Here is a 26,291-nt window from a genome sequence, read left to right as displayed (position 1 = left end):
TGGAAATAATAAAAATGACAAAATCGTTTGGCAGTGAATTCTTTTGGTAAAATTCTGGTGGCCGGCCACACAAAACCGTGACTGAGCCCAAATCGGCGTACTCACATTTGTTGCCAGCAGTTTAGACGGTGTCTGTAAGTTGTAGCATAAGGCTGTCCACAGACGACTGCGCGGTGTAGAAAAGTATCAGTTGAAAGATGCACGGACATACTTGAGAAATGTAATAACACCCCCCCCCCCAAAAAATAAACATGAGCTGATTTAGCTACGACGCACTGCTGCCCCCCTCAGGACACCAACGTCACTGCTGCAGGTTCCACAGGACCAGCTGGCGCGACCTTGAGTCGGTGGGTTGCTGCTCATCCACTAAGTCCGACTAAATGGACCATCTTTTATTCCTTTTTCGTTTTTGTTTTTTACATTGACAACCAAAAAGCTTCACTTGTTTTTTTTTCTTTCTTATTCACATCGATACATGACAAGACGTGTTTTGACGGTTTTCGCAGGTGTGTCACAGCTTGGCCTGAACCAGCGTGTGCAGACTTTGGGCCACCTGATCAACGGACATGTTGTCCAGGGAGACGCTGCGCTCCTTCCCCAAATCTGTCGGTAGACACACACCACAAGACGGACAGCGTCAACGCACTATTTAGTGCAACGGGAGCGCGGTGGTCGTTGCTTGCGCCCCTACAAAGTGGCAAAATGGCCCCTTGAGATGGACAAAAACGAGTGGATTTTGCTGCTTAACTCATATTCCACAAACGCAGTTTTGATCAGAATGCCGTGTTTAGACCAGCATGGCCGCATAGAACTTATTGTAAAGAAAACGTTGGGGTTGGCTTCCGCTTTCAGGACAAACAAAGTATTGTAAAGCAGTCAAATTCATTTCTTTCTTGTTGTACGTGTCGGTGATGAGGGACCAAAGAAGAAGTGAAATGACTCATTTTACGTCCCCCCCCCCCCCAATTATTTTTTTTTTTATCTGCCACTGAATCGGTTTGGGGAATTTTACACTGCCGGGGATTGACCTTAAATAAAAGGGGCTTGTGGGGGTATGTTGAGACGGACATCACTGCAAGAAAGAGGCCGTCAAGGACCCGAGTTTGAGAGCGCCGCTTTAAAGCTACCCGTGTGGTCATTCCAAACCCATTTTGTCTCCCATGATGCCACTCACCGTAACGGGCCCACAGCCGGGCCTCCACTCCGGAACATTCTCGGACCAGGATGGGGAAGTCTGCGTTGGCTCGCTTCAGGTCCACATAGTGCTGCTCCACAAAGTCTCTGAAAAGCAAAGAGGATGTCACTCAAACACCAAGACTCAACTCAACTGTATTTCCAGAGCACTTGAAAACAACGAGCGCCGTATCCAAAGTGCGACATGGAGCAAAATTCGTTCCTTCGACAACAAACAAAACAATAATAACGATGACAGTGGAAAGCACAAAAACAGTCAAACGCAAGTCTCATGCAGAGTCAAAAGCCAAAGACCAACAGGTCCAAGTTTTCGCCCCCCCCCCCCCGACCTCCTTCTGGGGACCGTTTCAAGCTTGCACTTGGCACGGCCGGTTTCAGTGTACCGATTCCCTCAATTTTCCACGCTCCAAAGCACACAGACACACACGCTGAATGTTAAATCTCGAACGGATTTAAATCGACCGAGGCATTTGAAGCACCTGTACAAAAGAATGACATTTCCTCACGACTTTCACGTATAACTAATTTCGGACATTTTCGGGCGGGATAATAACGTTTGCAGTGGTCAAATTGGTGAGGGTTGCGTCGACTTTGACGTTAGCCTTGAGCTGCAGCGGCTCGCTGCTAAATGCTAGCAGGTCGGCGATGACAGCGGGCCTTTCACTGTTCTGTCTCCGTTCTAATGTCCCCGGGGGCACATTTGGGCGCTCACCTGGTACCCTTGCTGGCGGCGGACGTTTGGCAGACGTGGATTCGGATTTCACGGAGATTTTTGGCCAAAGCGGAGCCCAGACCTCGGACTACGGCGGCCGCCATCTTGCGATAATCACTAGAGAGTAAACCCAGTTTTTAACCTGGCAGGCGAGAATCTAGACCGGATTGAGTCAGCCAGCCACGACTGGGTTCTGCAGGGAAGACTTGAAAACTCGGTTAACAGCCTAACTTCAAGTGTGTTGCGGAGATATGGAACTGAGTTTTGCCCTAGTTAAAAAGCGACAATCGAAAGAGCTTCATTCTTCAACAGCATTTCAGCTACAAGGCGTCACTTTTGCCGTTCGCGTTTATGTTGTCGCTCTCTTCAACTTCCGCTTTGATGTCGTTACAATGTGATTTCGACCAGGAATAATGCCAGTTGAAGAGATCTTGGTGAAATACTCAAGTAGACATCTTTAACCGGAATTATGACGATCGATTTGCCTGACAAGCATAGTTGTGGGCTAAATAAAGTACCGAGACGTACACATGGCCTGTCGTAAATGTGTAACAAAATCCAAGTTGAATCCCGAATCAGTTTGGGTTTAAGAGATATGAGCGCAATTCAAATTGAGTTCAATGGCCCACATCACTGGCAGACAGACACAGACAAGATGACTTCTTTTTTATTGTTTAACATTCATATTGTAGAATGGCAAGAAGGGGCATTCCATCAGACCCTCTCGAACTGAGCCATAACATATCGACCCAAATCATATCCCCAACTCCGGTGAACCGAATCGAATGCTTCCATTTGAAAAGAAAGCGTCCACGATCGACTTGAGACTGGATATTTCAGACTTTGCTTTATTGGACTCACACAAACAAGCCCGCCGAAAGTGGGCTACTCTCCAGCCTACAAGGAACCCAAACAGAAACAACGCGTCCTATAAGGCGCCGTGTTTCCGGCGGCGTCCAGGCCTCCGCAGCTTCTCGTTCAGAAGCTGCTGGATGCGTTTGTTTTGCGTCCGCTCCCGGACCGGGGGCACCCGGGGCACAAAATGGCTCTGCGGGCCCCTCGTCCCATCGGCGTCCAGCCCCACGATGCCGTAGGAAACCTCGGCCCCCGGGTCCTTCGCCATCTTCGGAGATGTTGGCGGAAAGGAAGACGTACGTTGGCCCACGGCGGGGCTCCTCTCGCCGGGGGTGACGACAGCCGTCCTAAGCGAGGCAGTCGGCGCCGCTTGGCCGGTGGGAGTTACCGTGGCGACGGAGGACGCCAGAGCAACAGTGGGCGTGGGCTCGGCGAGGAAAGATGGCGGCACGGGCGTAGGAGCCATGAGTTCGGCGGCGTTCTGGGAGGCCGAATGCTGCTCGTCGTCGTCGTAATCCACGTAAATAAAGTCGGTGGTGCCGGGGGGCGGAGTCGTGGTCCCAGCACCGCTGCCGGGGGAGGGGCTCGGCTGCGGCATTCCTGTGGTGGACACGCTAAAAAAAAACAACAACAATACGAGCATTCTGAGCACGGACGAACAAAACGCATGAAGACTCGTGAATGCATCAAGAGTGAAAAACACGAAAATCAACAGTTCTCAACTACGAACACTTGGAACGGCGTTGGAGCAATCACGAACACGAATGAACACTTTTGCGTGACATTTTCATATCATTCGATGAAGAAAGGTAAAGCACCGAATTTCCTTTTTGACAGGAGCCTTTGAATTGCCGGCAAAGCGAGTCGTTGTAGTCATATGTGCCTCGACCGTTCTTGATCGATGGATTGATCGGTAAATGAGCCGCAAATACGGACGAAGCGACACGTGAACACGTACGAAGGCGGTCGCGGGTCACCTGAAGTTGCCGCAGGACTTGCAGCACATTTGTCTGTAACCGGCGTTGGCGCAGTTGCCACTGAGAGATTCCATGCGGCAAAAGGCCGAGCGGTCGCCGCGGCAACGCTGCCCTGCAGAAACAACGTCAGCCGTCACGACGGCGCGGTGCGCCCGGAAAGCGAGGCCAAGCGGAAGGAGTTTGCGGTACTTGAGGCGGTCTTTGCCGGCGGGACGTCCGCGTTGGATCTGGACAGCCATCGGACCGTGAAGTTCTTCGGGTCGCCTGCAGGGGAAAAAATGGCGTATGATCGGGTAGGCCTCTGATTTTTGACTTTGGACTACATTGTTTTGTTTAGTTTTTTGGGGAATGTGAAATTTCAACATCTGTTGAAAAAACAGTCAAACCAAAGTGAACGCAAAAGCCGCTACTTTTGAAATGAGGACGCAATGTGCAAGTCAAAAGCAGTCCTCCAAGTTGTTACTTGCGTGGAAAAGTAGCCCGTGGAAATGCTCCTGAAGTAGTCCAACTTTTTCCAAAAAGACATTCCAAAAAAGGTAGCAAAGTCAACGGCAGCGCATTGCCACCCACCTGCGGTCACGGAACAAATGCGACTTTGAAGTCAAGCTAGCACTTGGCCACGCGGGCTTACCGCCGCAGGGTGGCGCTCGGCACGCGCGGCCGGAGACGGGCGGGACCGAGCTGCAGTTCCCCAAAGAGCCCTCGGGGCGGACGCAGGCCACCTGCCTTTCCTGCGTGCCGTTGCCGCAGGTGACGGAACACTGCGACGCAAGGAGCCGCGTCACAGCCGGCCGGCCCCGCGCCCTCGACGCCCTCGACGCCCCGCCTCCCCGCGGCTCCTTACCGGCGTCCAGGGGCCGGCCCGCCACGCCGCCGGGCACGGCGAGCGGTTGCAGGGCCGCTTGGCGTCCGGTCGGCGCTCCTGGCAGAATTCGCTGTTGACGGAAAGCCGCCGCCCGCCAACGGAGACCAGCTGGCAGCCCACCCAGCGACGCTGCCACCCGCTTTGTCCGCAGGAGGCGCTGCAGGCCTCCCAGCCGCCGGTCATCCAACTGATTGGTTGGGAGCAGGAAGCGCAAAGCGTGAACACTACCGGGCTCGCCGAGCGTTACTCCGATGCCGGGCGGTGGCACGGTAACCCCGGAGACGAGTGGTGACGAGCGTCTGACCTTACCGTGGCGGGCTGCAGACGTCCGGGTTGCAGCTGCGCGTGATGGCTCGAGGTTTGCTGATGTTGGAGCAGAAGGTTCTCTGAACCATCACCCCGTCGGCCTTCCGTCGGCATCCGAAGCGGGTGTACTGTTTCCCTGCGGACCGGGAGAGGCGGAGTCGACCGGCGCTCCCTTTAGACGGCGATCGGGCGGCGCCGTACCTCCGCCGCACGACTTGGAGCACGCGGACCACTGCTTGAGCGCCCACTCATAAAAGACGGCATCCTCCTGCACCAGGTTGGACTCCAGCGAAGAGCGCAGGTGGTCCTGGATCACGTACTTGTAGGATACCGTCACCTTGGCGTGGCCGTGGGTTCGAAGCTGACGGCGAGAGCGCCACGCGTCTCAAGTCGGGGAAGGCGTAACGTGAGCGGACGGAAGGAAGAGCGCTCGCTCACCATGAGGACCACGGCGTACTTGAGCGGCCCCTCGGCCTGCAACACCTCCCGCGCCTGGTTGTGGGTGTAGTGCCAGGCCACGCCCATCTCCACCAGGATGCGGGACGTCGGCGCGGCGTCCTCCTCGTTCAGGAAGAGGCGACCGCTCTCCTGGTTCATTGCCGCTAGACAACGAGAAGCTCGGGGTGATCCGCGTGGCCAGATAGGCGGGTCGGCTCGCCGTGCGGCAGCCTACCGAGGACGTGGGGGGTCCTCCTGAACTCCTGCACCAGGAGGTGTCGGGCCCCTCGAGGAATCTCCAGGATCTTCAGGTAACCTGGGACACAGCCGGCATTCCAGATTATTGGTGGCGTCGCGGCCCGATGACTGCTACGCGCTTTTCTTTGGAGTCAGACGATCCTCCATTCAGTGTCTCCAGTCGCTCCAGAACGCCGCCTCTTGACCGGAGGAGGGAGCGCATCACTCCGACGTCATTTGAATGTCAGCCTATTCTGAATGTCTTTTTTTTGTGTGCTCCAAAGGTTCACCTGCGATCCTCCAGTCACCTGTTTTGTTGGCACTGCGGGTGAAGTTTCCTTTGACCACGCGACAGCGGGAGTGATCGCCGCCGCACACCCCGCATCGGTCTTCCTGGCGGTCCGACGCGATCTCGCCGTCGCAGCCCACGTGCTGCGAGGAGGCCAGGAAGGGCCGAGCCACGCGGGCAATCGGGCGGGTGAGCCGGGAGACAAAAGGGAGGAAAGGGGACAAGCGGGGAGGGCGGACCCACGTGCCAAATGATCAAGACGCGCCACCGTGACGGCGATGAGATGAGCGAGATCGGACGAGATCCAGACCTCACACTCTCCTCGCACGCACACGCTGAAGGCGTCGTCGTAAGAGCACAGCGTCCCGTCGCGTGCCGCTCTCTTCATGAAAACCGGGGCCCCCGTCTCGTTGGAGCGACAGAACAGATTGCATCGCTCGTCCGCTGATGGAACGCAGCCGCCGTCACCCACGGACGTCGCGCCAGCGAGAGATATTACGAAGCGGAGAGTCGACGAGACCCGCAGCGCCGCGTCGGACAGCAAAAGACGGACGGGCTGAGCGAGGCGCGAGGCGCGGCGGATCAGGCATGCCGCGGGGGAAGTGAGCGAGACACGCTCAGAGGCGGGGCGTGCGAGACAGGGCGGCTACGAGCCAATGAGTGAGCCAAAGCGACTGAGACATCCCGTGTTGCCGAGGCGGACAGTGAGGCATTGCGCATGGAGCGGGACGCGCTGCGGGAGATTGGCTGGATGAGTGAGGCGCGTCAAGGCATCTGGCAAATGAGTGCGGGTCAAGTCCCGTCTGAGCTTCCACATCCAAAGAGAAGACTTGCAAGCAAAAGGACATGCCCGGTGACTCCAACATGCACGCGTGCAGCCAGGCGGGCGGGAGGGCTCGTCCATCAGACCGCACGTCTGCATGTGTGCGTAATTACGGTCGGCATGTTCCACGGGCAGCCAGTGATGTTTTTTTCCCTCGTGCTCAAAAAGGTCATCCAAGGCGCTGCACTGCTCCGCCCTGAAAGACACCACATGGCAAGTCAGTCCAGGTCCTGCCAAGTCACTTCAGAGTCCTCCCGAGTCAATCCGGCCGTCAAAGCCGGTGCCGCCAGTCTCAAAGTCGTTCCAATTCATTCCGCTCATTTGGGCAGTCCAAGTCACCGAGTCGTCTCGGGTCATTGACTTGATCGCAACTGGATAGTTCTGGGTTTTTCATTTCCTCAGTCAAGCGGAACGGATCTGGTGTTTTTTTTTGGGGGGGGGGTCGTGGGGGGGTTGTGAATACCCTGGGAAGAGACTGACATGGCGGAACAGTCATCAAATCAATACCCTCCCCTCATATCATTCCATTCCACGTTGGACTCACTCACCTGAAGTCAGTCATGGGGGGACATTGGTGTTGTTGGTTGCACAGTTGGAACTCGAAACTGTTTCCAAAGCAGGTGCGCCCCCCGTTGGCCGGCCTGGAAGGAGCAAGAGAAAGGGATCTCTGGCCGCGTTGGAAAAGGTTGAGCTCAGCCTTTGACTCCGGGCGCCAAGGTGTGTCGCTCGCTCACGGTGGGCTGTCGCAGTTCCTGGAGCGGATCCGGACGCCGACCCCGCAGGTCCTGGAGCAGTCGCTGTAGGCGCTCCACGAGCTCCAGCCGCCGTCCTGTCTCAGGAGGTTGGCCGTCAGCGTGATGCAGAATCCTTTGAAGCAGTGCTGAGGAAGATGGAGACGTGCGCCACGGGGATCGTTGTCATTCAGAGTGCCGGTGAACAGCGGCGGCGGCGGCGGGGCGGGGCGGGGCGGGGCGGGGCGCTCACCATGCCGGGTCCGCACGGCGTCCCGTCCAGAGGCGGACCTTTCTTGGATCTGCAGAACAAAGGATGGTTGTTGTCGCTGCACCACAGCTGCTGGCAAGGCTGCGAGTTGGGATACTGACAAGAACATCAAATAGAGCAGCGTGCATCAAGGCCTTCCTCATGAAGAGACCAGCTCAGGTGCTCCAAATCAAGTAACAAATGTGGACGGGAGCGAGGACGCCGCCTGGACGACCGCAACGCGACCGCGACGGACGCAAAGGAGACCCGTGCAAAAAGGCAAACGTCAAGACTTACGGCGTTACAAGTTCCGTATCCTGGACCAAAGTCAAAGCTGCACTGCTGCTCCATGGAGTACTCAAAGCCCGGTAAAAGGGGCGGGATGGGCCAGCCGGGGCTGAAGGGGTCATCTCGGAGACAGTCGTACGCGCTGGCCGGGGAAAGGCAAACGCTCGTGACACGGGGATCGGACGGGGGGCGGTGACCGAGGGGGGCCACAATGGACAGAAATTGGTCGGGAGGCACGGACAGAAAGGCACAGGCACCCCGCCGGAAGCGACAGTGCAGTCGGGGCCGAGGAAATGTATGGCGCGGGCTTACGGGAGGTACTTGTGCAGCTCACTCCAGCTGCACCTGGACCAGTGGTAGCGGTAGAACGTGGCCTCCACTTGCGGCGACATGATGCTGCCCAGGGACACGTCATGGTCGCACTCGTTGGCCTCTCCGTCGTGCTCCATGCCCAACCTGAGCGGGGACACGCGGCCAATGCTCACGCTAGCCGGGGCAAAGCGGCGGCGGCGGCGGCTCGTTTGCCGTTGCGTGTTTGTGTGCCTCACACGTGTCCGATTTCGTGCGCTGCCACGAAGGCCGACGAGAAGCCGTCCTCGAAGACCAGAACGCAGCTCTGGTGCATCTTACACATTCCTGTGACGGGAGCGTAGCCTGCACGGAGTCTTACCATTAGTGGCGCGTTACGCGATTGTAGAAATGGCGACGTTGGCATCGGTCGGCATCGGTCGTATCGGCGTATCGGGTCAGATCAGCAACTTCACAAAGTCACATTTGCACAGCACGGCATCGGTACCCAGCATGCCGGAGGGTCCGAACTCGCGTCTGCTCAAGTAGACCAGGTGGTCGTGCTGCTGGTTGGGGCTTTGCTCCCTCTGCTGGATGTAAGACCAGCCGCAGACGTTCTCCAAGCTTCTCTGGGCATTGCCCACTGAGATCAGCTCCTGGGACTGCATGGAAAACCCCGCACGTGTCACTTATGGATGACTCTTGGCGGGGGCGTGTTTGGGCTACCTTGGACGGAGACAGCATGATGATTCGCACCAGGACCACGTTGATGTTGGCGCCCAGGGACGGATCCTGATAGATTTGGTTAACCTGCAACGCACGGTCCCGACCCTGAAGGATCTTTCTTGTGACTCGCGCACGCGTCACATAGTCCCACCTGTGGCGCGTCCACTTACGATGTTCATAAAGGTGAGCAGATAGTTCTGGACGTGTTCTTGTCCGTGGAAAAGAAGTACGGAATAATCCACGGCGAGCAGGACCTGCGGAGGCCGGGGCAATGAGCGCCGTGACGGGCGGCGAAGGAACGCGCGAGCGACTTCCTTTACCTCGATGTTGAACACATCCGCCTCTTCGATGTAGCGCCGCCGCCGGCCCGAGGCAGACTTGGACGTCGGCGGATCCGAGGAACCCGAGAGAGGCTCTGAAGAGACGGTCAAAATCTTGATCGGATCAGTCATCGCGCGACCGGCCGATTTCTTCCCACCTCGCAGAAAGTCAGCGGTTCGGTTGACCGCCCGTTGTTTGGACTTGATGACGGCGGACGACGGGTAAACGACGTGCGGCCGTCCTCCTTCGTCATCTTCACCGTGGCCTCTCGGCCCCGAGCGACGCAGCGGCTCAATGAAAAAGTCCTCCTCGGCCGTTCGGATCATCCCGGCCTGCCCGCACCAACACCAGCTTACTCATCGAAGGCCATTTCGCAAAGACCTACCGACTAACGACATTTTCGCCGGGAAAGGGCATTGACGGGAGCGGTATTGGTTAGCGACCGGAGTTTTCCCGAAGCTCTCCTCAAGATCTCCTGACGGTTCACCGAAAATCGACCAAATCTCCACTGACCAAGATCAGTGACCGAAGAGCTCCCCAATATGCGCTGAAGATGTCCAGAAGGTCAACCGAAGACCCACCACAAATGCTACCGCGGACCTGCCGAAAGTCTGCCGTAGATGTGTTGGTGGAGGATCTAGCGAAGATCTCATCTCGCCATCGAGATAAAGCCTAACAAAGAGCCGCTCGGCGGTGTCCTAAAGACTTACCGCGGATCCGCCGAGGCTCCAGAAAGAATCGAGAGCGGCTGCGCCGGATGAGTGATTGCGGTTGTTGGCCAACTCAACGGAACGCAACGCGACGCAAGAGGAGGGTCCTGCTGTCGGGACCGACGGGAAGCTTGCCAAGAAGTGGCCTTTCAAAATAAGAGGGAGCGCGAGTCTGTGTGAAGACAAGTCCTTCCCGTGCGAGTGTTTGCGCAGCTCATTCCTTTCAACAAGTCTCATCTTTCCACCACATCTGGATCCCATCACGGCTGCATTCGGAGCAGTCAGACGTCGAAAAAGTCTCCGCGCGCAGCCAGTGCGGCCTGTGTGCACGTGGCTGCTGCTGCTTTTCACAGCCCGCCTGCGCCCTCTCTCCTCTCCTCTTCTCTCCTCGGTCGTCGCACACATCTTACAGCTATCTGACATTTTGACTCCCACACGATAGCATGCAATGAAGGCCACCGCCGACCCAAGGACCCATGGAACCCGTCTCACTTTTCTCACAGACGTACTTGGTGTGTAATCCGGGCCCGTTGGCGGCCACATTGGAGTGGAAGAGCATTTCCTTCTTCTGTCCGTCACTGTCCACTCGGATCGTGTCCGGCGCCACGTCTGAGGATCTCACGCTAAGAAGGTGTTTTACTCCTGGCAAATTTTCTGCGTTCGCACAATCGCAGCGGCTCGCCACGTTTGTGTCCGACATCAACAGACTGACGAGGAACAAACAACAACAGCAAAACCATCGCTCCCGTTCCCTGAAAAGGTCACGCGGTACCATCTCCCCCGTTCCCGCTTCACAATACGCGACGACTTTGGGCTTTGTCGGGCTTCGTTTTCTTCCGTACCACAAGCTAACTGCATTTTACCCCCTTTATTCCCGTACTTTCAATTCTCCGACTTCACTTAATAGTCCATGACTTGAAACTGAACTTTCCACCCGACTCCTCAATACTATGCCATCTGACAATCCTCAAAGTCCTCAGCCCGTCTTTGAGAGCTAACTATGCGATGGCAACACGTGTGCTAGCGAGCGTGCGGTTAGCATGAGCGGCGGCGTTTGCGAGAGGCTCCACCCACCAGTCCGTCGCAGTTGCTGAGGGCGACGGCCGCGTCCTCCATGTTGGACACGCCCCCCACGTAGAAGCAACCGGCGTCTCCGATGGGCTCCGAGCGCCCGAGGCCCGACTCCTCCCAGCGGTCCACGGTGGCGCGGGGGGCCAGCAGGCGGCGGTTGGCACGCAGCCGCAGGTGCAGCTCCCGTCCGAACACCGTCACATTGTAGAAGACCTCCGACTCGGACGTGGGCGAGGCCTCACTCCCGGGGGCGTGGCGTTTGCCGCGGTGCGGCGAGTCAGGGGAGAGCGCCGCCGACAGGAAACGGCCACGCGAGTCGGTCCGGATGGGACGAACCACGCTGAACTTGGACAAAACTTCATGGAGCGAATCTGAGAAAGGCAATCCATGGCCTCACCGACTGATCACTTTTCAAAAAAGGACAAAGACAATCCTTCACCCGACCGAGCGATGACCTTTGAGAATGCGAAAGGCAACCCTTCACCAAATTGACCAATCGTGAGTTGTTGTTTCTTTTTTTTTGGAATGACAAAAACATCCCGTTACCTCACCGATCAGTCATGACCTTAAAAACGAGAAACACAGTCCGGCACCTCATTCGTCTCTGATCTTTTTTTTCTTTTTTTTAATGAGAAAGCTAATCCAGCACATAAATAATCAATGGTGACTTGTTCAAAATGAGCGAGCGACAATCAATCACCTCACGGATGACTTTTCCAGCTGTCACAGGCAGGCCTTCCAGCGCATGATTTGCGGCATGGAAACTTGTTGGAAGGCCGTGACCATTCTTATTAGAGAAGATCGACGGCGCCACTTTTATTATTTTTTTTCTGGAGTCGTTGCGACGCAGCAAAATGAAAATTGCGATTCAGCGAATCCTGGGCAAGATGCCTTCCGTCTCCACGCGTCAACATACTGTCCTAATTCCATCTCATCCCTCTTTGTCTTTAAGGTTTGCAAGGAAACCTGAAGCTAGCTGCTGCAAAAGTGTGCAGTAAATTCCCCCCCCACCAAAAACAACCCCCCAAAAATGATAACAAAATGTCCTCTGGCAACTGGTCAGACTTGAAGTTCAAGCAGGCTCAAGTGAACACACACGCGCAGCCCATCACACATTTTTACAGCTTGCCCAAAGTTTCTACGACGCAATCATGCAAATCCATTGAGCACGCTCGCGCTGTCGATGAATGAATGACGTCAGCCCAGACCACAGCCCAGACCACAGTCTTTATACTCAAAGTCACGTATACGATACAAGACACGATTGCGCCAGTCATTTCTACTCCGATGACAAGTCCGATGCTGGATTCACGTTCAACGGGTGGCCATTTTAGAAGGACAACAAACTGTGAAGAGTCGCGCTTACCTGCGCTGCGGCCGCTGACGGCAGAGACGCGCACAAATACAATCAACACCGCGCACACTAGCAAGTCCATGTCTTCATGTCTTCACGCGTTCGCCTCTTCGTGCCTTCATGTCCCCGCGACTGACTTTCACTGTGCGTGCGCGTGTGCGCGCATGCAAGAGACAAGTCCGCCCGACTCTTGACTCCACCCACACACTGTTCTGTGTGTGTGTGTGTGTGTTGTCGGCGAGAAAGAAAAGCGTCACGTGATAAAATAACTTTGTGCACATGGATTCTGCACTGCGGCCAATCAGAGTGGCTGAAAGTCGGGGGATGTCATCGGTCGTCACGGCCTCCGCGGGGAGTGGAAGGAGGAGGAAATGGAAGATCAAGAGGAAGAGGAAAAATGTGCAAGGAAAGAAGGAAGAGAAAAGAGAAAAAAAGGAAGAAGAAAAGGAGGAAGAGGAGCTGGATGATCACGGCAACGACGAGGAGCGCCGCGTTTGGGCGATCCAGGCCACAAAGGCCGAGACTCTGGCGTAGACGCCGGGCCGCCCGGGCCGACCGCAACCCATCCCGAAGGACGTGACACCTGTTGGCGACCCATCACGCGTGAAGCGGTTTGCCCAGTGCGGGTTGCGGAACGCAAGCGCTGACGACAAACTCACCGGCCAGGGTCCAGCGTCCCTCCCCCTCCTCCTCCTCACACATGAGTGGGCCGCCGGAGTCGCCCTGTGTGGAAAAGTCGCGCGGTGAGCTTTCAACTCCCTGGCGGACATCCGACCCGAGGGGGCGGATCCTGATCACCTGACAGGAGTCGACTCCGCCCTCCGGAAACCCTGCGCACAGCATGCCGGACGTGATGCTGTACTCCGCCAAGGCGCGCTGGCACGAGACCCGGTCCACCAGGGGGACCTTGGCCTCCTGCAGAATGTCCGGAAGAGAACCTGCACGCACGCACACACACGCGGATGAACGGGGAGGGAAACGCGTGGATTGGTGGACGCTTGACTGACCGTCCTCAGCCTGTCGTCCCCATCCGGCAATCCAACATTTCCTTCCAGCTGTGAACTCTTCACCATGTTCAGGTAGACACACCGGCTGGATCAAATCTGATGTGCGCACACACACACACACACACACACGCGCGTTGAGAGCGTGCACGAGATCCGTTCATTTCGAGGAACAGCTCGGTCAACTTGCTCACGACCAAAAGTCGACAAGATATGTCGTAGGAATTCTACTTCCTGACTACGATCGCAGGAACAGGAAGTCAAAGTTCTCAGCGTTATCGCAGGATCAGGAAAACCCTCGCGCCGCTCACGGGAACAGGAATTGGATCCGTGGACACGTGCGGCGTAATACCGGTGAAGTTGGCGGGGGCGCTGAGGCGCATCATGGCCACGTCGGCCTGTTTGGTGAGTCGGTTGTAGTGCGGGTTGATCAGCACGGCGTCGATTTGGAACGAGCGCGCGTCACCGGCGTGGCTCTGAGCCCTCAGACCCAACTTGGCCGACCAGCGGCTCAGGGGGCGGTCCTTCCTGTCAGAGACGCGGCGCGTCATCAAACTCGCCCAACGGCCAAAGGCCTCCGTCGTGGGCCGGCCCGTCTCACCCGTAGACGCAGTGGGCGGCGGTCAGCAGCCAACGGCGGCCGAGCAGCGCGGCGCCGCACACGTGGCGACCGTTCCAATGCAGCGACGCCGTCCAGGGCCACGCCCCTTTGGCGGCGTCCGACCCGCCCACCACTTTGACCTTCCCTTATTTGGGAGGGGCAAAAAAAATAATAAGCAAAGCTCAATCTTGAGGCAAATACGGTGAACCGAGGGAACCGCAACCGCTCACACTCGTAAACGGCGGGCGAAAAGCTCACTCGGTTCTCCGGAAAATATCAAAGCAAATACGTCGTCGGTGAATTTGCCAACGGTTCACTGCGCTTTCCCGCTCTTACCGTCTCTGGCCGCCGATCGCTCAACGGTGTCATTGGCGACGAATCGAAGGCCGCACGCTGAAAGAGGCCACTCGTGTCAGGCGGCCACATTTTCACCGAGACGCGAAGAGTGCGGATACTCACGCCGGTTGTTACAGCGCAGGGAGACCACGCGGTGGCCGGGACAACCATCACTGAAAAACAAAGTCCGCCCTTGAGCATGGCGTCGACTCTTCACGCGTTCTCCAAAGAGAAACTCTGCTCAGTGACCTGACGCTGGTTTCCAGACTTCCATTACTGGTGACTTTGACACTGGCGAAAGGCGAATCTCCCGGCACGGCGGGCAGCGGAGTCGCCACCCCGGACCTGGACAAGGACAATGAGCCGCAAGACCAACCATTGGGCAACCGTTTGTATGAAGGAGTCTACCTGTGTCCCAAGTACTGGCAGGTGAAGCGAGACAGGCGCGGGGTCCAGGTGTCGGCACACACGCTAAACCAAGAGGAGGCGATCCGAAAGCGCAGACGGTCGGAAGCGTTGGCCTGCAACACAACTGAGCACGCGCGTCGGCGCTAAATACTCGCTAGGCTCCACGTGACCGAGTCGCCTCGCAAGGCTCACCGCAGTTGGCTTCATCCGAAGCGTCGCCGCAGTCAACCCTCGCATCGCACCGACGGTTCGCAGGGACGCAAGCGCCCGTTCCGCAGCGGAAGCGGTCCGCGGGGCACGGCTCTGGTTTGGGCGCACAAGAACGCAAAGAGCCGTCAACCCCGTAGCGGCCGTCGCTTGACTTCGGCGGACCTCACCTGGAGACCCCAAGCCGACCCCGGAGGTGAAGTTGGCTTTGAAGCCCCGTCCGCTACCCGAGCCGTCCGTGAAGAACCAGACTGTCGCCCGATTGCTGGTTGAAAACAAGTCATGGGCGGGGCCACCGCTGCCGGTCAGAATGGCTACGAGAGGCGAGTCCACAAGACGGATTCCCAAATGAGCCGCGCATCCTTCTGCCTCTCCTCATTGGCCCGGGGCGCGCTACGCCCTGGACTGCCAGTCACTCCGGCGGCGGGAGGAAAACTCCAAGGCTCCCCCCGCAATAATGATATGACATGCGGCTCACCCAGTGAAGTGGAGTTGGGCCCCGCCCCGTCGCGCACCTCCACAATGTCGTAGTTTTCTTCCACATCCAAGTCCAGGAAGTGGACTTGGATGTTTCGACCCGGCGTAGCGCGGAGCGTCCACACACCTGCGGGAGCAAAGGATAATCGCCCGTGACATGGCGAGGCCTGGATTTTGGCTTGGGAAGGGTTTTGCTCCTCCCGTTTTCCTCGGCGGCTCTCACAGCGAGCTCCGTTCCCGTAGGAGTGCGGGTAATTTGGCGAGCTGAAGGTGGAGTTTGGCTCCCACACGTCCAAAGGACCGCCGCAGTCAGCTGACCGAGCAGGCAAGAGAGGGCGCGCTCAGGTTTCAGTTCAGGCTTCGTCCCGGTCCAATTCCGGCCCGGGAACGCCGCACTCACCCGCCACGGTGGGTGCCGCGGTCGGAGTGGGCACCAAGGTGGGTTCGGGCGGGGCCGGGCCGCAGGGCTCGGACGTCAACGTGATGTCGTCCAACGCGATGTCATTCCTCATCCCGCCTCGCTTCAGAGCTTCGAACGCAACCTGCGCACAGCAGACTGCCGTCGGTCCCAAACCGGGCGCGGATCGGGATTCGGGCCGCTTGAAATCGGCTTTGGAGTGAAAAAACGGGTCTGAGGAGGAAGACTGAAATCGATTGGAAATGGCTGGCTTTCCAACAGCCTGGAATCATACTTATAGCCCTCTCAAGTCTTTGGCACCTCGGTCCGAAATATGGCTCAAAGACATTTCAAGTCATCCTAATCAATGAGGTTTAATCCAGTTGGAATTCGAGCAAGTTTGAATCAGTTTGCGCCGTCGAACTGGACTCACCCGCGAAACGGTGGCAGAGCTGAGGGGCACTTGTCCGTAATTCCAGTTGTCGCCGTAGTTACCGTCCCTGTGGAACACCACTGTGCCGACATCGCCCGGAGACGCACCGAGCAGCAACACTTGAAGACGGTAGACGTCTTCTCCAAACATGTGATACCTTCACGCACACAAACACACACACTATTGAGTTTCGAATGGCCACCTGTCAATGATCTCCTCCTTAGTTTGTGTTTTTTACCAAAAGCGAAGACACATTGGCTGTGTGAGCGGAGTCAGAGGCAGGCTGTAGATCCTGAAGCTCTTTAGCCATTGGCCAGGACTCAGAGGGGTGACCAAGTAGAAACCTGAGTCAGCAAACATGTGTGATTAGCAGCTATGCTAACACAATGCTAAGATCTCAAGCCGACACTTGAATTAGACTTGATTAAAGAGCTGTTCAAGGACCAGAACCTGATCCTCGACCTGTTTCAAGGTCAAAAATCCAGGACCTGATTCAAGCCCTGATGTAAAACCCGATACCGATCTTGATACGGAGCCGAATCCAAGACCTTTCCCGTGACCTGATCTAAGACACGTTGCCAGATTTCCGTCCAGGATCAGCTTTGGAACCAGAGCCGAGATTTGATTGAGTTCATTAAGCAAGTGATCTTACATCCAATTCAATAGCGACTCCGGAACTTGGTATCGGACTTGATGACATGATGCGAGCGTTGACCGGGACCGTACCTCGGCTTGACCAAAGACCACCAGAAGCAAACTCACCCGATAGGTTTCCGAGTGTGTGGTCTGCGCTGGGGCCAGTGAAGGGTGGGAACGTGGCGCCTCGGCTTCGGAGCCAGTCACCGTCGTCTTCAGGGTCCTGCCTCCAGAAGCAAAGGCCGCGCTCAAATGTGCACGAAAGCTTCTCTGAATCTGGAAAACGGCAACATCATCAACGCACTCGTGCTGCTTTTGCCACGGTGGTTTACAGGCGGCGGCTTGAGCACCTGTCAGTGCCGAGAGGTCGCTGGCACTGAAGGTGGCGTTGAATCTCGACGCATCTTCAAAATTGTCTGAGGAAAACTCAATCGTGGATCGGTCGGTCAGAAGCCACACAGTCCCGGGAGGGGTGGAGCCCGAGAGTTCGGCTGCAATCCAAGAACGAACGATGCCGTTTCAAGACCTGTTCCCGATACTGGACTTGACATGACTTTTCCCAGAACCACATCTGGAACTTGGCCACGGATATCCAGGAGCTAAGCCAAGACCTGATGTAGGACCTAACCCGAGTCTTGACCAGGACCTTTCCCATGACCTGATCAAAAACCTGGTCTCTGAACATGATGCTAAGACCTGGTCTGGGATCTGATGTATGACCTTAAAAAAAAAGGGCGCCCAAGTCTGGTAATTTTTAGAAGTCTCACTGTTCCCGGCACACCCGATTCAACCGATCTGCTCATCAACAAGCTCCGAGAAGCCTGACAACGATCCGGCTATTTCGATTGCGTTGGAAGAGGAAGCCATTTAAAACAGGCCAGATAGGGACTCTCGGGGACCAGACTTGGCTATCCCTGACCTAAAACACGAGTTGATTGGGACCTTGATCTGGATCTGATCCAGGACCTGACCCAAGATCTGATCTAGGATATGACCAGGCCCTGCGGTGGGCTCTCCTGACCTGCCATCCTCTTGTCGGCACCAACTCCTTCGTAAAGTCTCACAATGTCGACATTCTCTCGACTTTCAAACTGGTGGAAGTTGACTTGAACAGAAGAGCCGCTCCGGACCCTGAAGGCGACAACGAAAAACATTCAGCAACGATTGGCCGCTAACCTCGCGGTAAATCTCCAAAGTCTTCTTTTGGGACCTGACGATCCAGCGACAGAAGCCGCCTTTTGCGGATGAGGCGAACCATCCCGATGGGCCGCGGAGCTCGAACTGTCCGTCGCAGGTTGTTGCTGCGGAAACGGGAGGATGGCGTCGTCACGGCAAGAAACGAGCGACGCCCGGGCAAGCCGAGCGGAAGGTGAGGCACCCACCGCAGCGAGCGGCGTCTTCGTCAGAAGCGTCGGCGCAGTCGTTGACGCCGTCACACAGGCGCTCGGCGTGGACGCACGTGGACGAGCGGTCGCAGGAAGCGTGGTAAGGAGGGCACGTGACTGGGCGCACACAAATGAGACGCGGATGAGACGGCAGGCGACTGGACAAGAAAATGTCTTCCTCACCTGTGACGGGCGTAGCGCTGGGCGTGCAGGCGGCGGTGGTGGCCTCCTCCTGCTGCTCCTTCTCTGCGGAAAGGCGCCACGACACGAGGCCGGTCGACTTCAAGCTCACATCGGCCGCTAACTCACCCGTGATGCGGATGCTGTCTTTGTCCACCACCAATCCTGCGCTCTCCTCCAGGCCCGCCTTCATCTGCCGCTCCGCCTCCCGCCTCTCCACACTCCCCGTGAACCACAGGTCAAAGGTCACCAGCACGCTGCCCCGACTGAGAGAGCAATTACGATGAATCAAAGTGTCCCCGCATGTCACGCATGAGAAATAGCATCAACTCAATCTCACGTGAATGCGACGACGTCGCACGCGACGAAGCGCCGGCTGAGCCCGCCACGCCCGAAGGCCTCGCGCACCTGTCGACCAATCGCGAGTCAGCCCGGCGGCCGGACGTCGAGGACCGTCCGCTCGCCCGCTCACCAGCCGCTGGACGTCAAAGGCCAGCGCCTTGAAGGCCGCGCTGCTGCCGTTGCGCAGATCCTGGCTGAACTCGGCCCCGCGCGTGATGGCCATCTCGCCGCGCAGCCCCGCCCCCTCCGCGTCTGAAGCACGCGCCATTCATTAGCATTAGTTGTAAAAAAAAATAAAATCAATCAACGGCCACAAGATGGCAGCAAAGCACTCATTTCGGGTCCAAACTATAACCGGCGCCGTTCCTCGACACGTTTGAGAAAACGCAAGCGCTCGACCCACTCGGGCCTCGTTCCCGTCCGCCGAGATGCCGCAAGACGGCGGCCAAGTAAAACTTTGGCGGCGCCAGGACGGACGGAGGGGCTCACCCGGTAGCGGCGCTCCCGCCCACATCAGCGCCGTCAGCGCGGCGCAGCACAGCAGCAGCAGCACGCACAGCGCCGCCAGCAGGAAGTTGAAGGAAGAACAGGCGCCGCGCCCTCGCATCCTGGAGCCCAAAATCCGCCGGGTGAACGAGGGGAGCGGCGAGCCCAACCGGTCCGGAAGCCGAGGCGTCAACGTGCGCCTCAAACGATTTCACGCGGGAGGCGACGGGTAAAAGGAAGGACAACCAAGGAGCACGGAAGGACGACGTCGCGGCGCACGCAAAGTGAAGATCTGACAAGCGCGTGAACAAATCGATTTCTGAAGACTCGAAGGTGCCTACGAAGGACTTACCTCGGGCTTGGGCTTCTCTCCTCACCAACGTTTGGAGCGTGAGGGAAGATTTGCGGGCTTTTTATCATTGAGCGCAAAATCTCGATAAGGAGCTAATCACCCCGATCAGTGACTTTGTTTGTTTGTTTTCGGCCGTCCCGCCCTGCGCGCGCCGCAAAGAAAGTCCAGCGGCAGTAAAAGCGTCACATTAGTTCGACGAGATTGTTATTAATGCGTCGGAAAAGTCCAAGAGGACAGCGTCAGCAAACGGGCGTCAAGCCTTAAAGCTCCAATTGCCTCCGTCAAAGACGGGAATCCTTTAGCCTCACGTGGAAAAGAAGAGGCAACGAGGTGGGGGGGGGGGGATCACCCCAGTTGAAATTTACTGTGAAATTGAGGCAGAAAAACAGAGATTGTCTATTCAAACGTCAAAGCGTGCACAATAACAACAAACGTCGGCTAGCTTCATGCTAACTAGTAATGCAAACCGGCGCGGCGCGGCTCAAGGACATGAGCGACGGATGCCGCGGGAATTCGACAGCGGCGACGTGTACCAAGAGCCAAGATGCCAAGGCTCACGGGAAAATCGTTCTCTCGGCACTACGCCGCTCATCCGTGACGAGGACAGAAAGGTTCATCGGAGCCCATCGGACGGGAGCGTCAGGACAGCTGGTAGATGTTCTTGGTCAGCTTCGTCATCTTTATCGAGCGGTCGCCTTCCGCGGCCCCCCCTGAAGCCGGAAAGACACACGCGCTCAAAACCCAGGAAGCCTTTCAATCCACACATGGAAGGATTTAAAGAGCTCCTCGGCGCTCACCAAGCGGGAGAGACACTCAGTGACACCGTTTCGTGAAGCACTTAAATCCAATGATAAGAACAGTCACCTTGCTCCTCCCCCTTCAAGGGATCTCCAGCGTCCGCTTCTTCGCTCTCTTCATCTTCCCCTCGCTCGTCGATGTTTTTGTACGTCGGCTTGAGCGCCAAACAGAAAGCGATTGAACGTTCAGACCGTGGGCGGAACGGCGTGCCGGCGCGCGCGCCAGCGGGCCTCACCTGCTCGCTCTGACCCGCCTTGTTGGCGCAGGGGAGGAGCCTTTCCATCAGCCGACCAATCATCTTGAACGTCGGCCGCTCGGTCGGCTCCAAACTCCAGCACGACGTCATCAGCCGGTAGCTGAAAAGGAGACCGCTCAATCGAGTCGATTGACAGCAACGCCCCCGTCGACGGATGGGATCGGGGCGGGGGGGGGGGGGGGGGGGGGGGGGCTCACATTTGCGGCGGGGCAAAGTCGGGCCGGTCCATGTGGCAGCCGTCTTTGATCATCTTGTAGAATTTGGTATCCACGGCGATGTTGGGGTAAGGACTCTTCCCTGAAGGGGACAGACAGAGGTCAGGGGTCGCGGGAGGTTAGAGACGGTGGAGGAGCGAGTGCCGCCGAGGTTACCCAGGGAGAAGATTTCCCACAGCAGGACGCCGTAAGACCAAACGTCGCTCTGCACCGTGTACACGCACTGGAAGATGCTCTCGGGGGACATCCACTTCACCGGCAGACGCGCCTGCGTGACAAAATAAAAACACGCCGGAAAGTAAAAGAACCCTCATTTGGGAGGTTTCCCGACACGGCGCCAGAAAACAGTGACAGCCCCCCCCCCCCCAAATACTGTATATATAATTGTTGCCGTGTGGCAGCTGCGTAGGCGCTCGGTCGCTGTCCACTGACGTTTCCTTGCACGATGTAGCTGTCGTCATTGCGGATGTCTCGCGCCAGACCAAAGTCGCAGATTTTGGCCACGCGGCGGTCGGTCAGCAAGACGTTCCTCGCCGCCACGTCTCTGTGGATGCACTGAGGCACACGCGCACCTTGCACAACCACACTCATATGCCTGGACAATGTGTGTGTGCGTGTGTGTGCGTTACATTTCGTGTGGACAGGAAGTCCAAGCCCTGAGCCACCTGGTATGAAAACCTCATCAGGTCACTCACACACAAATAGGCACTTTGCTCCACACCTGAAGGACACACACACACAAACCCAAATGGAAATGTGTGAGTGTGTGTGAGTACGTGTGTGTGTGTGCGTTACCTGAGTGGGAAAGCATCGATTGCATTTCCTGATATTGGGAACAACACGAGATGCCGCTGTCACTGCAGCACAAAATGACACACACGCCATGTGACGCGCACGGCCGCCGACGAGACGCGAGACGTAGAAGAGGCCGGCCAACCTCCGGAGTCTGACGTTGGAGTAGTTGGCGTCGCGCTCGGGCGGCTCCGTCGCAAAGTGGCGCGCGTGCACGCGCAGGAAGTTGAGCAGGTCGCCGTGGAAACAGTACTCGGTGATCATCAGCATGGGCCCTGCGAGTCGAAGGCGACGGGGGGGCTTCCGGTCAAGCGGAGGCGAAGCCGGCGCAAGCGAGCCAAGCCGAGTCGGGCGGGGTCACCTCCTCGAGTGCAGGCTCCCAGCAGGTTGACGATGTTGTCGTGGTAACCCAGATGGCTGAGGATCTTCAGCTCGCTCATCAGCGCCTCTCGCTCCTCGGAGTGAGCGCTCGCTGCGGACACAACGGCGGGGGGCGCCGCGGGTCAAGTCGAGTCGGGGCCGAGCGTTTGCCAACATCTCTCGTTGTCGGACGCCGGTCGTGTGGGTGCGCTTTACGTTTCAGCATCTTCACGGCGACGCGCGTTTCATCCTGGCTGCCCAGGCCGTAGGCCGTGGCCTCCACCACCTTCCCGAAGGCCCCCGACCCCAGCACGCCCCCTAAATGAGGGGGGGAGAGAGAGAAAGAGTGAGCGGGAGGTCAAAGGTCAACCCAGACACGGCCAGGCCGCCGGCTCACCCAGGCGCAGCTTGTCTCGGGGAAACTCCCACTTGAGGTTGTTGTAAGGCAGCAGGCTGGGGTCCACAAAGGTGTAGTTGTTGCCGGAGCAACTCTCCACGATCTTCCAGCGGATCTCGTACTTGGGTTGCTGCAAGAGGGCAAAGGTGACGATGGGGATGATGATGGGGAGGAGGAGCCAGAGCAAAGGAGGACGACCTACGCACCCGTCTGATCCTCCAGACCAGGATGACGGCGAGCAGGAGGAGCAAGAGGGCGGCGGCCCCCAAGGCCACCGTCGGGGGCGATGCCGGCACGCTGCGCCCGCCGGGACCCGTGGAAACTGAAACCATGGCAACAAGCGGACACGACCTCCGTGGCCAAAGAACAAGAACAAGAAAAAAAGCCAGCCCACGACGCCGAGTCGAGACTCAATAGCAAGCGAAAAAAAAAAAAAATTGTTTCCGCACTTACGCAGGAAGAAGACATCTCGCGAGCGTCCCACGCTGTTGGTGGACACGCACTCGATGGTGATGTTGTCATCCGGCGCCCGCGGGAGGGCCAGCTGTTTCTTCGGCTCCTCCCCCTCCCGCGCGTCCACGTCCTCGGGGCCTTCGACCGCGACGTCGCCGCACCTGCGTGGGGAAGTCCGAGTGATGCGTCGGAGGCGGGGAAGGGCCCCCACCCCGCCCCGCTTCCAACTTACGTTTCCACGAAACCGCTGCATTGGGACCACGAGAGGGTGGGCGGCGGGAAACCGGAACCGCTGCAGGTCAGGGTGTCGTTCTCCATCGTGATGACGCCCCGGGGAGCGCCTGCGTCGCACGCAACCCAAAATAAAAACAACAACAACCCGTCGGATTGATGGGGGGGGGGGGGGCGAAGAGTTTCTTACGAAGAACGCGCAGGTCAAAGTTGAAGGAGCCGCTCACGAGGGCGTTAACGAAGTGCAGCGCGTAGCGACCTTTCTCCTCGTCGCGCACGCGACGCAGCAGCAGGCTGGCTCGGGACCTGCCGAATGGAAACTTTTGTCGTCGGCGGGAAGTAGAAGAGGGCGGGACGGCGCGGAAGACGCAAAGGGACGCAAGACAGGCCAGAGAAAGTAGGACAAAAGGTGGCCACGGCGGGCCGACGCCGACCTGTAGCCGTTGGCCGCGTAGCTCAGCGCGTGCGCCGCGCCGCGGTTGGCCGGCGTCGGCGTGCTCCATCGGAGGCCGGAGAGCGGCGGGTACGCTTCCAGCGTCACGCTCAAGGCCACGTCGCCGCCTTCCAGCACGTCCACCGTGCGGCTGCCGTTGAGCCGCCGGGCCGCCGCCGCGTCCAAGCTCAGGTTGGCCAGCGCTTCCCGCTCGCTCGTCGACGGCTCGTCGCCCGCGTCGCCTTTGGCGCTCGCGTTGGCGCCGCTCGGGGCGTCGGTGCGCCGCTCCAGGAAGGCGGTCAGGAAGGGGGCGCCTGTCACACGTGAGCGGACTGAGTTATGGGGGGGGCGCCGGATTTATGCCGCTGCGAGGTCAAAGGTCAAGCCAGCGGCGTGCGCTCACCTAAGACGCGCAGCCTGGCCGTCGCGGTGGCATTGCCGGCCTCGTTGCCGGCCGTGCACGTGTAGCGTCCGCTGTGCCGCGGGCCCACGGCGGCGAGGGTCAGCGTGTTGTTGATGTAAAGGCGCTTGCCGTCGTAGCGCTGCGACAGGCGGGTGCTCGCGGCCTGCGGGACACCTGGCGTCAAAAAGCTCCCGGGCGGCGCAAAAGCGCATCCGAGGCCGAGTCTCACCTCCACTTTGGGGGCCGTCCAGGAGACGTTGTAGAGGAGGGAGGGGTTACTCCCCATGCACGTCACCGCAAAGGTTTCCCCCACCACGCGGAAAAACTCGCTCTGATTCAGCGACACCTCGGGAGGATGACGCTGTCCTAGACGCAAGCGAGAGAGATGAGGGGGGGGGGGGCCCGAAGGCTCGACGCGGTCGAGAGGCGTCGGCTGCCTTCTTACTGGGCGTGACGATGAGGTGGAGCGCGTTGGAGGTCGCGCGCGTCTTGTTGCCGTTCCAGGCGGCGCAGACGTAGCGTCCGTTGAACTTCCTGTCCACTTTGTGAATGAGGACCCCCGCGCGGGGGTCCGCGCTCACCTTCATGCCCGGGGGCAGGTCCCGGCCCCGCCCCCTAGCCCGCTCCTCCTCCTCCTCCTCCTCCTCCACTCGGAGGGTTAGGTTGCCGAATGACGGGTCGGTGAGCAGGCAGCGGAACAGGAAGTCGTCGCCCTCTTTGACGTCGGGCGTGAAGTGGGGCGTGACGAAGACGTCGGAGGGCGACGCCGGATCTGAGGACGGATGGGTCAAAAGACGGCCACGGAAAGGCGCGGCCGAGCGGCTCACCTCGGACGTAGACGTGCACCGAGGCGTGAAGGTGTCGGAGGCCGCGCTGGGCGTACGCGCAGCGATACGTCCCCGTGTGTCTCGGTCGGGCGCGGCCCACCTTCAGCTCGCCGCCGCCGACGCCGCGCGCCGGCGAGAGCAACGCCGCGCTGGACCAGCGCAAGGGGGCGTCGCCGCGGCAGCTGAGGCTGAGAGGCGAGCCCGCCGTCAACGTCGCCTCCGACTGGTTGCGCACGGGCCGCGAGTTCAGCAGGATGCTTGGCTGAGAGACATCTGGGGGGGGGACAAAAATGCCCGACCTGGAGTTGAAACGGCCATTTCACTCTCACGCAAACGCCACGCGGGAAGGCCGTGGCCCGAAATCAAACACGCCGCCTGCCGTGTTTCTTCTTGCGGGACGAGACAATTGGGCAAGCTGAACCCAAAGAAGCGATTTTTCTTGCCACGTCCAGCACTTTGTCTGTTTGGAAGCGCTCCACAAATACTCTTGACTCGACTCGACTCGACTTGACGGTTGCGTTTCGCAAGACGGGAAGAAAAACAGAAGTGAAAGCGGCGACTTTAACGTCCGTCAGCAGTTTGGAGGGAAGAAAACAAAAGAGGAAGAAAAGGCGCCGTCCTCGTCGGGATGGGGAAAAACGCTCAAAACGCTCCATTTGCCAAACGTTCAACATTCACTGGAGACATTCAACAAACCTTCTGGAGAGCTAACGTCACACCTGGCGTTTGCTCCGCCCACATGCCGCCAATCAGCAGAGTGGGCGTCACGCGGCGGCGGAAAGCAAACCACTTTGAAACGACTCGCCCCCGGCTTTAGCGGACGTCAAAAGCCCACCTCGCCAGGGAACGCAAAACATTTGCGACCCTCCGCCAAATTGCGTCTCCTCATGAGCGACGTGCGCGCTCGGGTTTCTTACCTTGGGCAGAGACGACCGACAGCAGCAGGAGAGCAAACCACCACGTCTTCATCTTCTTCTTTTCACTCACTGACGGTGACACTCGAGCGAGCGGCTCTTCGACTTCCTGATGGGCGATGGGCCCGCCTCCTCTGACCCCCCGTCCTCACTCGCCGAGCCCCCTCGACGCTTCCCTCTTCACGTGACCTTCAGCAGTGGCGGACACCAGACTTTGACGTTCAGACTTGGACCTCCAATGGCCCGGGAAGTCCGACCAGCTCGGACCCCCTACCCGTCTGGTCTCAGAAGGTCAAGGGCAAATGACCCTCGAGGGTCACGCGTGAGCGATAGCTGAAGATCTCAAACGGTTTTCGGCACTTTGATGGTCTCGCACCTCAACCGTCTTCAGATGTCCGAAAGTCTTCAACCCTCTCTGGTCTCAGAAGTTGAATGGTGGCCGAAGATCTCCAACAGTCTCGGATCTCCGCTGGTCCTTAGACAGAAGAAAAATCTAGAGGGACGGCCCCCCCCCCCTTTCCCCTTTCTCGGTC

The 26,291-nt window shown here is 58.1% G+C and overlaps 4 protein-coding genes across 5 annotated transcripts; all 4 read right to left on the bottom strand.

Annotated features, from left to right (window-relative positions):
• Positions 1 to 379: 379 nt before the first annotated feature.
• ndufa2 (NADH:ubiquinone oxidoreductase subunit A2) lies at positions 380 to 2,227 on the bottom strand. Its single transcript, XM_052046423.1, has 3 exons — positions 1,907 to 2,227; positions 1,175 to 1,281; positions 380 to 603 (listed from the first exon to the last, which is right to left on the bottom strand). Exons 1-3 carry the CDS (start codon positions 2,008 to 2,010, stop codon positions 512 to 514), a joined length of 303 nt encoding a protein of 100 aa, XP_051902383.1. The 5' UTR covers positions 2,011 to 2,227; the 3' UTR covers positions 380 to 511.
• A 511-nt stretch (positions 2,228 to 2,738) lies between these two features.
• Positions 2,739 to 12,588, bottom strand: LOC127587919 (A disintegrin and metalloproteinase with thrombospondin motifs 2-like). Of its 2 annotated transcripts, XM_052046391.1 has the most exons (25): positions 12,448 to 12,588; positions 11,085 to 11,452; positions 9,458 to 9,632; positions 9,300 to 9,394; positions 9,150 to 9,233; positions 8,980 to 9,063; positions 8,762 to 8,915; positions 8,514 to 8,619; positions 8,278 to 8,421; positions 7,975 to 8,107; positions 7,681 to 7,794; positions 7,431 to 7,576; positions 7,245 to 7,337; positions 6,810 to 6,892; positions 6,184 to 6,317; positions 5,893 to 6,016; positions 5,583 to 5,663; positions 5,348 to 5,511; positions 5,111 to 5,270; positions 4,913 to 5,045; positions 4,583 to 4,790; positions 4,370 to 4,499; positions 3,928 to 4,002; positions 3,739 to 3,850; positions 2,739 to 3,375 (listed from the first exon to the last, which is right to left on the bottom strand). In XM_052046391.1, exons 1-25 carry the CDS (start codon positions 12,515 to 12,517, stop codon positions 2,835 to 2,837), a joined length of 3,711 nt encoding a protein of 1,236 aa, XP_051902351.1. In that variant the 5' UTR covers positions 12,518 to 12,588; the 3' UTR covers positions 2,739 to 2,834. The 2 variants fall into 2 exon arrangements, with proteins under 2 accessions (XP_051902351.1, XP_051902350.1); XM_052046390.1 differs by having other exon boundaries at positions 9,300 to 9,632.
• A 283-nt stretch (positions 12,589 to 12,871) lies between these two features.
• Positions 12,872 to 19,452, bottom strand: tmprss15 (transmembrane serine protease 15). Its single transcript, XM_052046392.1, has 27 exons — positions 19,331 to 19,452; positions 18,972 to 19,093; positions 18,840 to 18,907; positions 18,629 to 18,765; positions 18,503 to 18,565; positions 18,317 to 18,436; positions 18,145 to 18,235; positions 17,956 to 18,065; positions 17,285 to 17,425; positions 17,061 to 17,210; positions 16,537 to 16,642; positions 16,299 to 16,455; positions 15,869 to 16,010; positions 15,692 to 15,781; positions 15,470 to 15,595; positions 15,162 to 15,305; positions 14,977 to 15,087; positions 14,785 to 14,908; positions 14,626 to 14,721; positions 14,500 to 14,549; positions 14,377 to 14,433; positions 14,041 to 14,185; positions 13,792 to 13,967; positions 13,443 to 13,538; positions 13,234 to 13,373; positions 13,095 to 13,158; positions 12,872 to 13,018 (listed from the first exon to the last, which is right to left on the bottom strand). Exons 1-27 carry the CDS (start codon positions 19,446 to 19,448, stop codon positions 12,903 to 12,905), a joined length of 3,060 nt encoding a protein of 1,019 aa, XP_051902352.1. The 5' UTR covers positions 19,449 to 19,452; the 3' UTR covers positions 12,872 to 12,902.
• A 560-nt stretch (positions 19,453 to 20,012) lies between these two features.
• On the bottom strand, positions 20,013 to 25,896 carry csf1rb (colony stimulating factor 1 receptor, b). Its single transcript, XM_052046424.1, has 22 exons — positions 25,762 to 25,896; positions 24,845 to 25,117; positions 24,463 to 24,789; positions 24,247 to 24,383; positions 24,018 to 24,180; positions 23,616 to 23,928; positions 23,372 to 23,487; positions 23,183 to 23,291; positions 22,951 to 23,111; positions 22,704 to 22,819; positions 22,498 to 22,627; positions 22,317 to 22,418; positions 22,102 to 22,212; positions 21,886 to 22,015; positions 21,744 to 21,805; positions 21,578 to 21,669; positions 21,381 to 21,503; positions 21,105 to 21,216; positions 20,931 to 21,030; positions 20,713 to 20,833; positions 20,544 to 20,631; positions 20,013 to 20,389 (listed from the first exon to the last, which is right to left on the bottom strand). Exons 1-22 carry the CDS (start codon positions 25,811 to 25,813, stop codon positions 20,319 to 20,321), a joined length of 3,009 nt encoding a protein of 1,002 aa, XP_051902384.1. The 5' UTR covers positions 25,814 to 25,896; the 3' UTR covers positions 20,013 to 20,318.
• Between the last annotated feature and the right edge of the window lie 395 nt (positions 25,897 to 26,291).

The sequence above is a fragment of the Hippocampus zosterae genome, chromosome 16 (genome assembly GCF_025434085.1).
Source record: "Hippocampus zosterae strain Florida chromosome 16, ASM2543408v3, whole genome shotgun sequence".
Taxonomy (NCBI): Eukaryota; Metazoa; Chordata; class Actinopteri; order Syngnathiformes; family Syngnathidae; genus Hippocampus; species Hippocampus zosterae.
The sequence above is the reverse complement of the archived record's forward strand: the minus strand, read 5'-3'. Positions and strand labels throughout refer to the sequence as shown.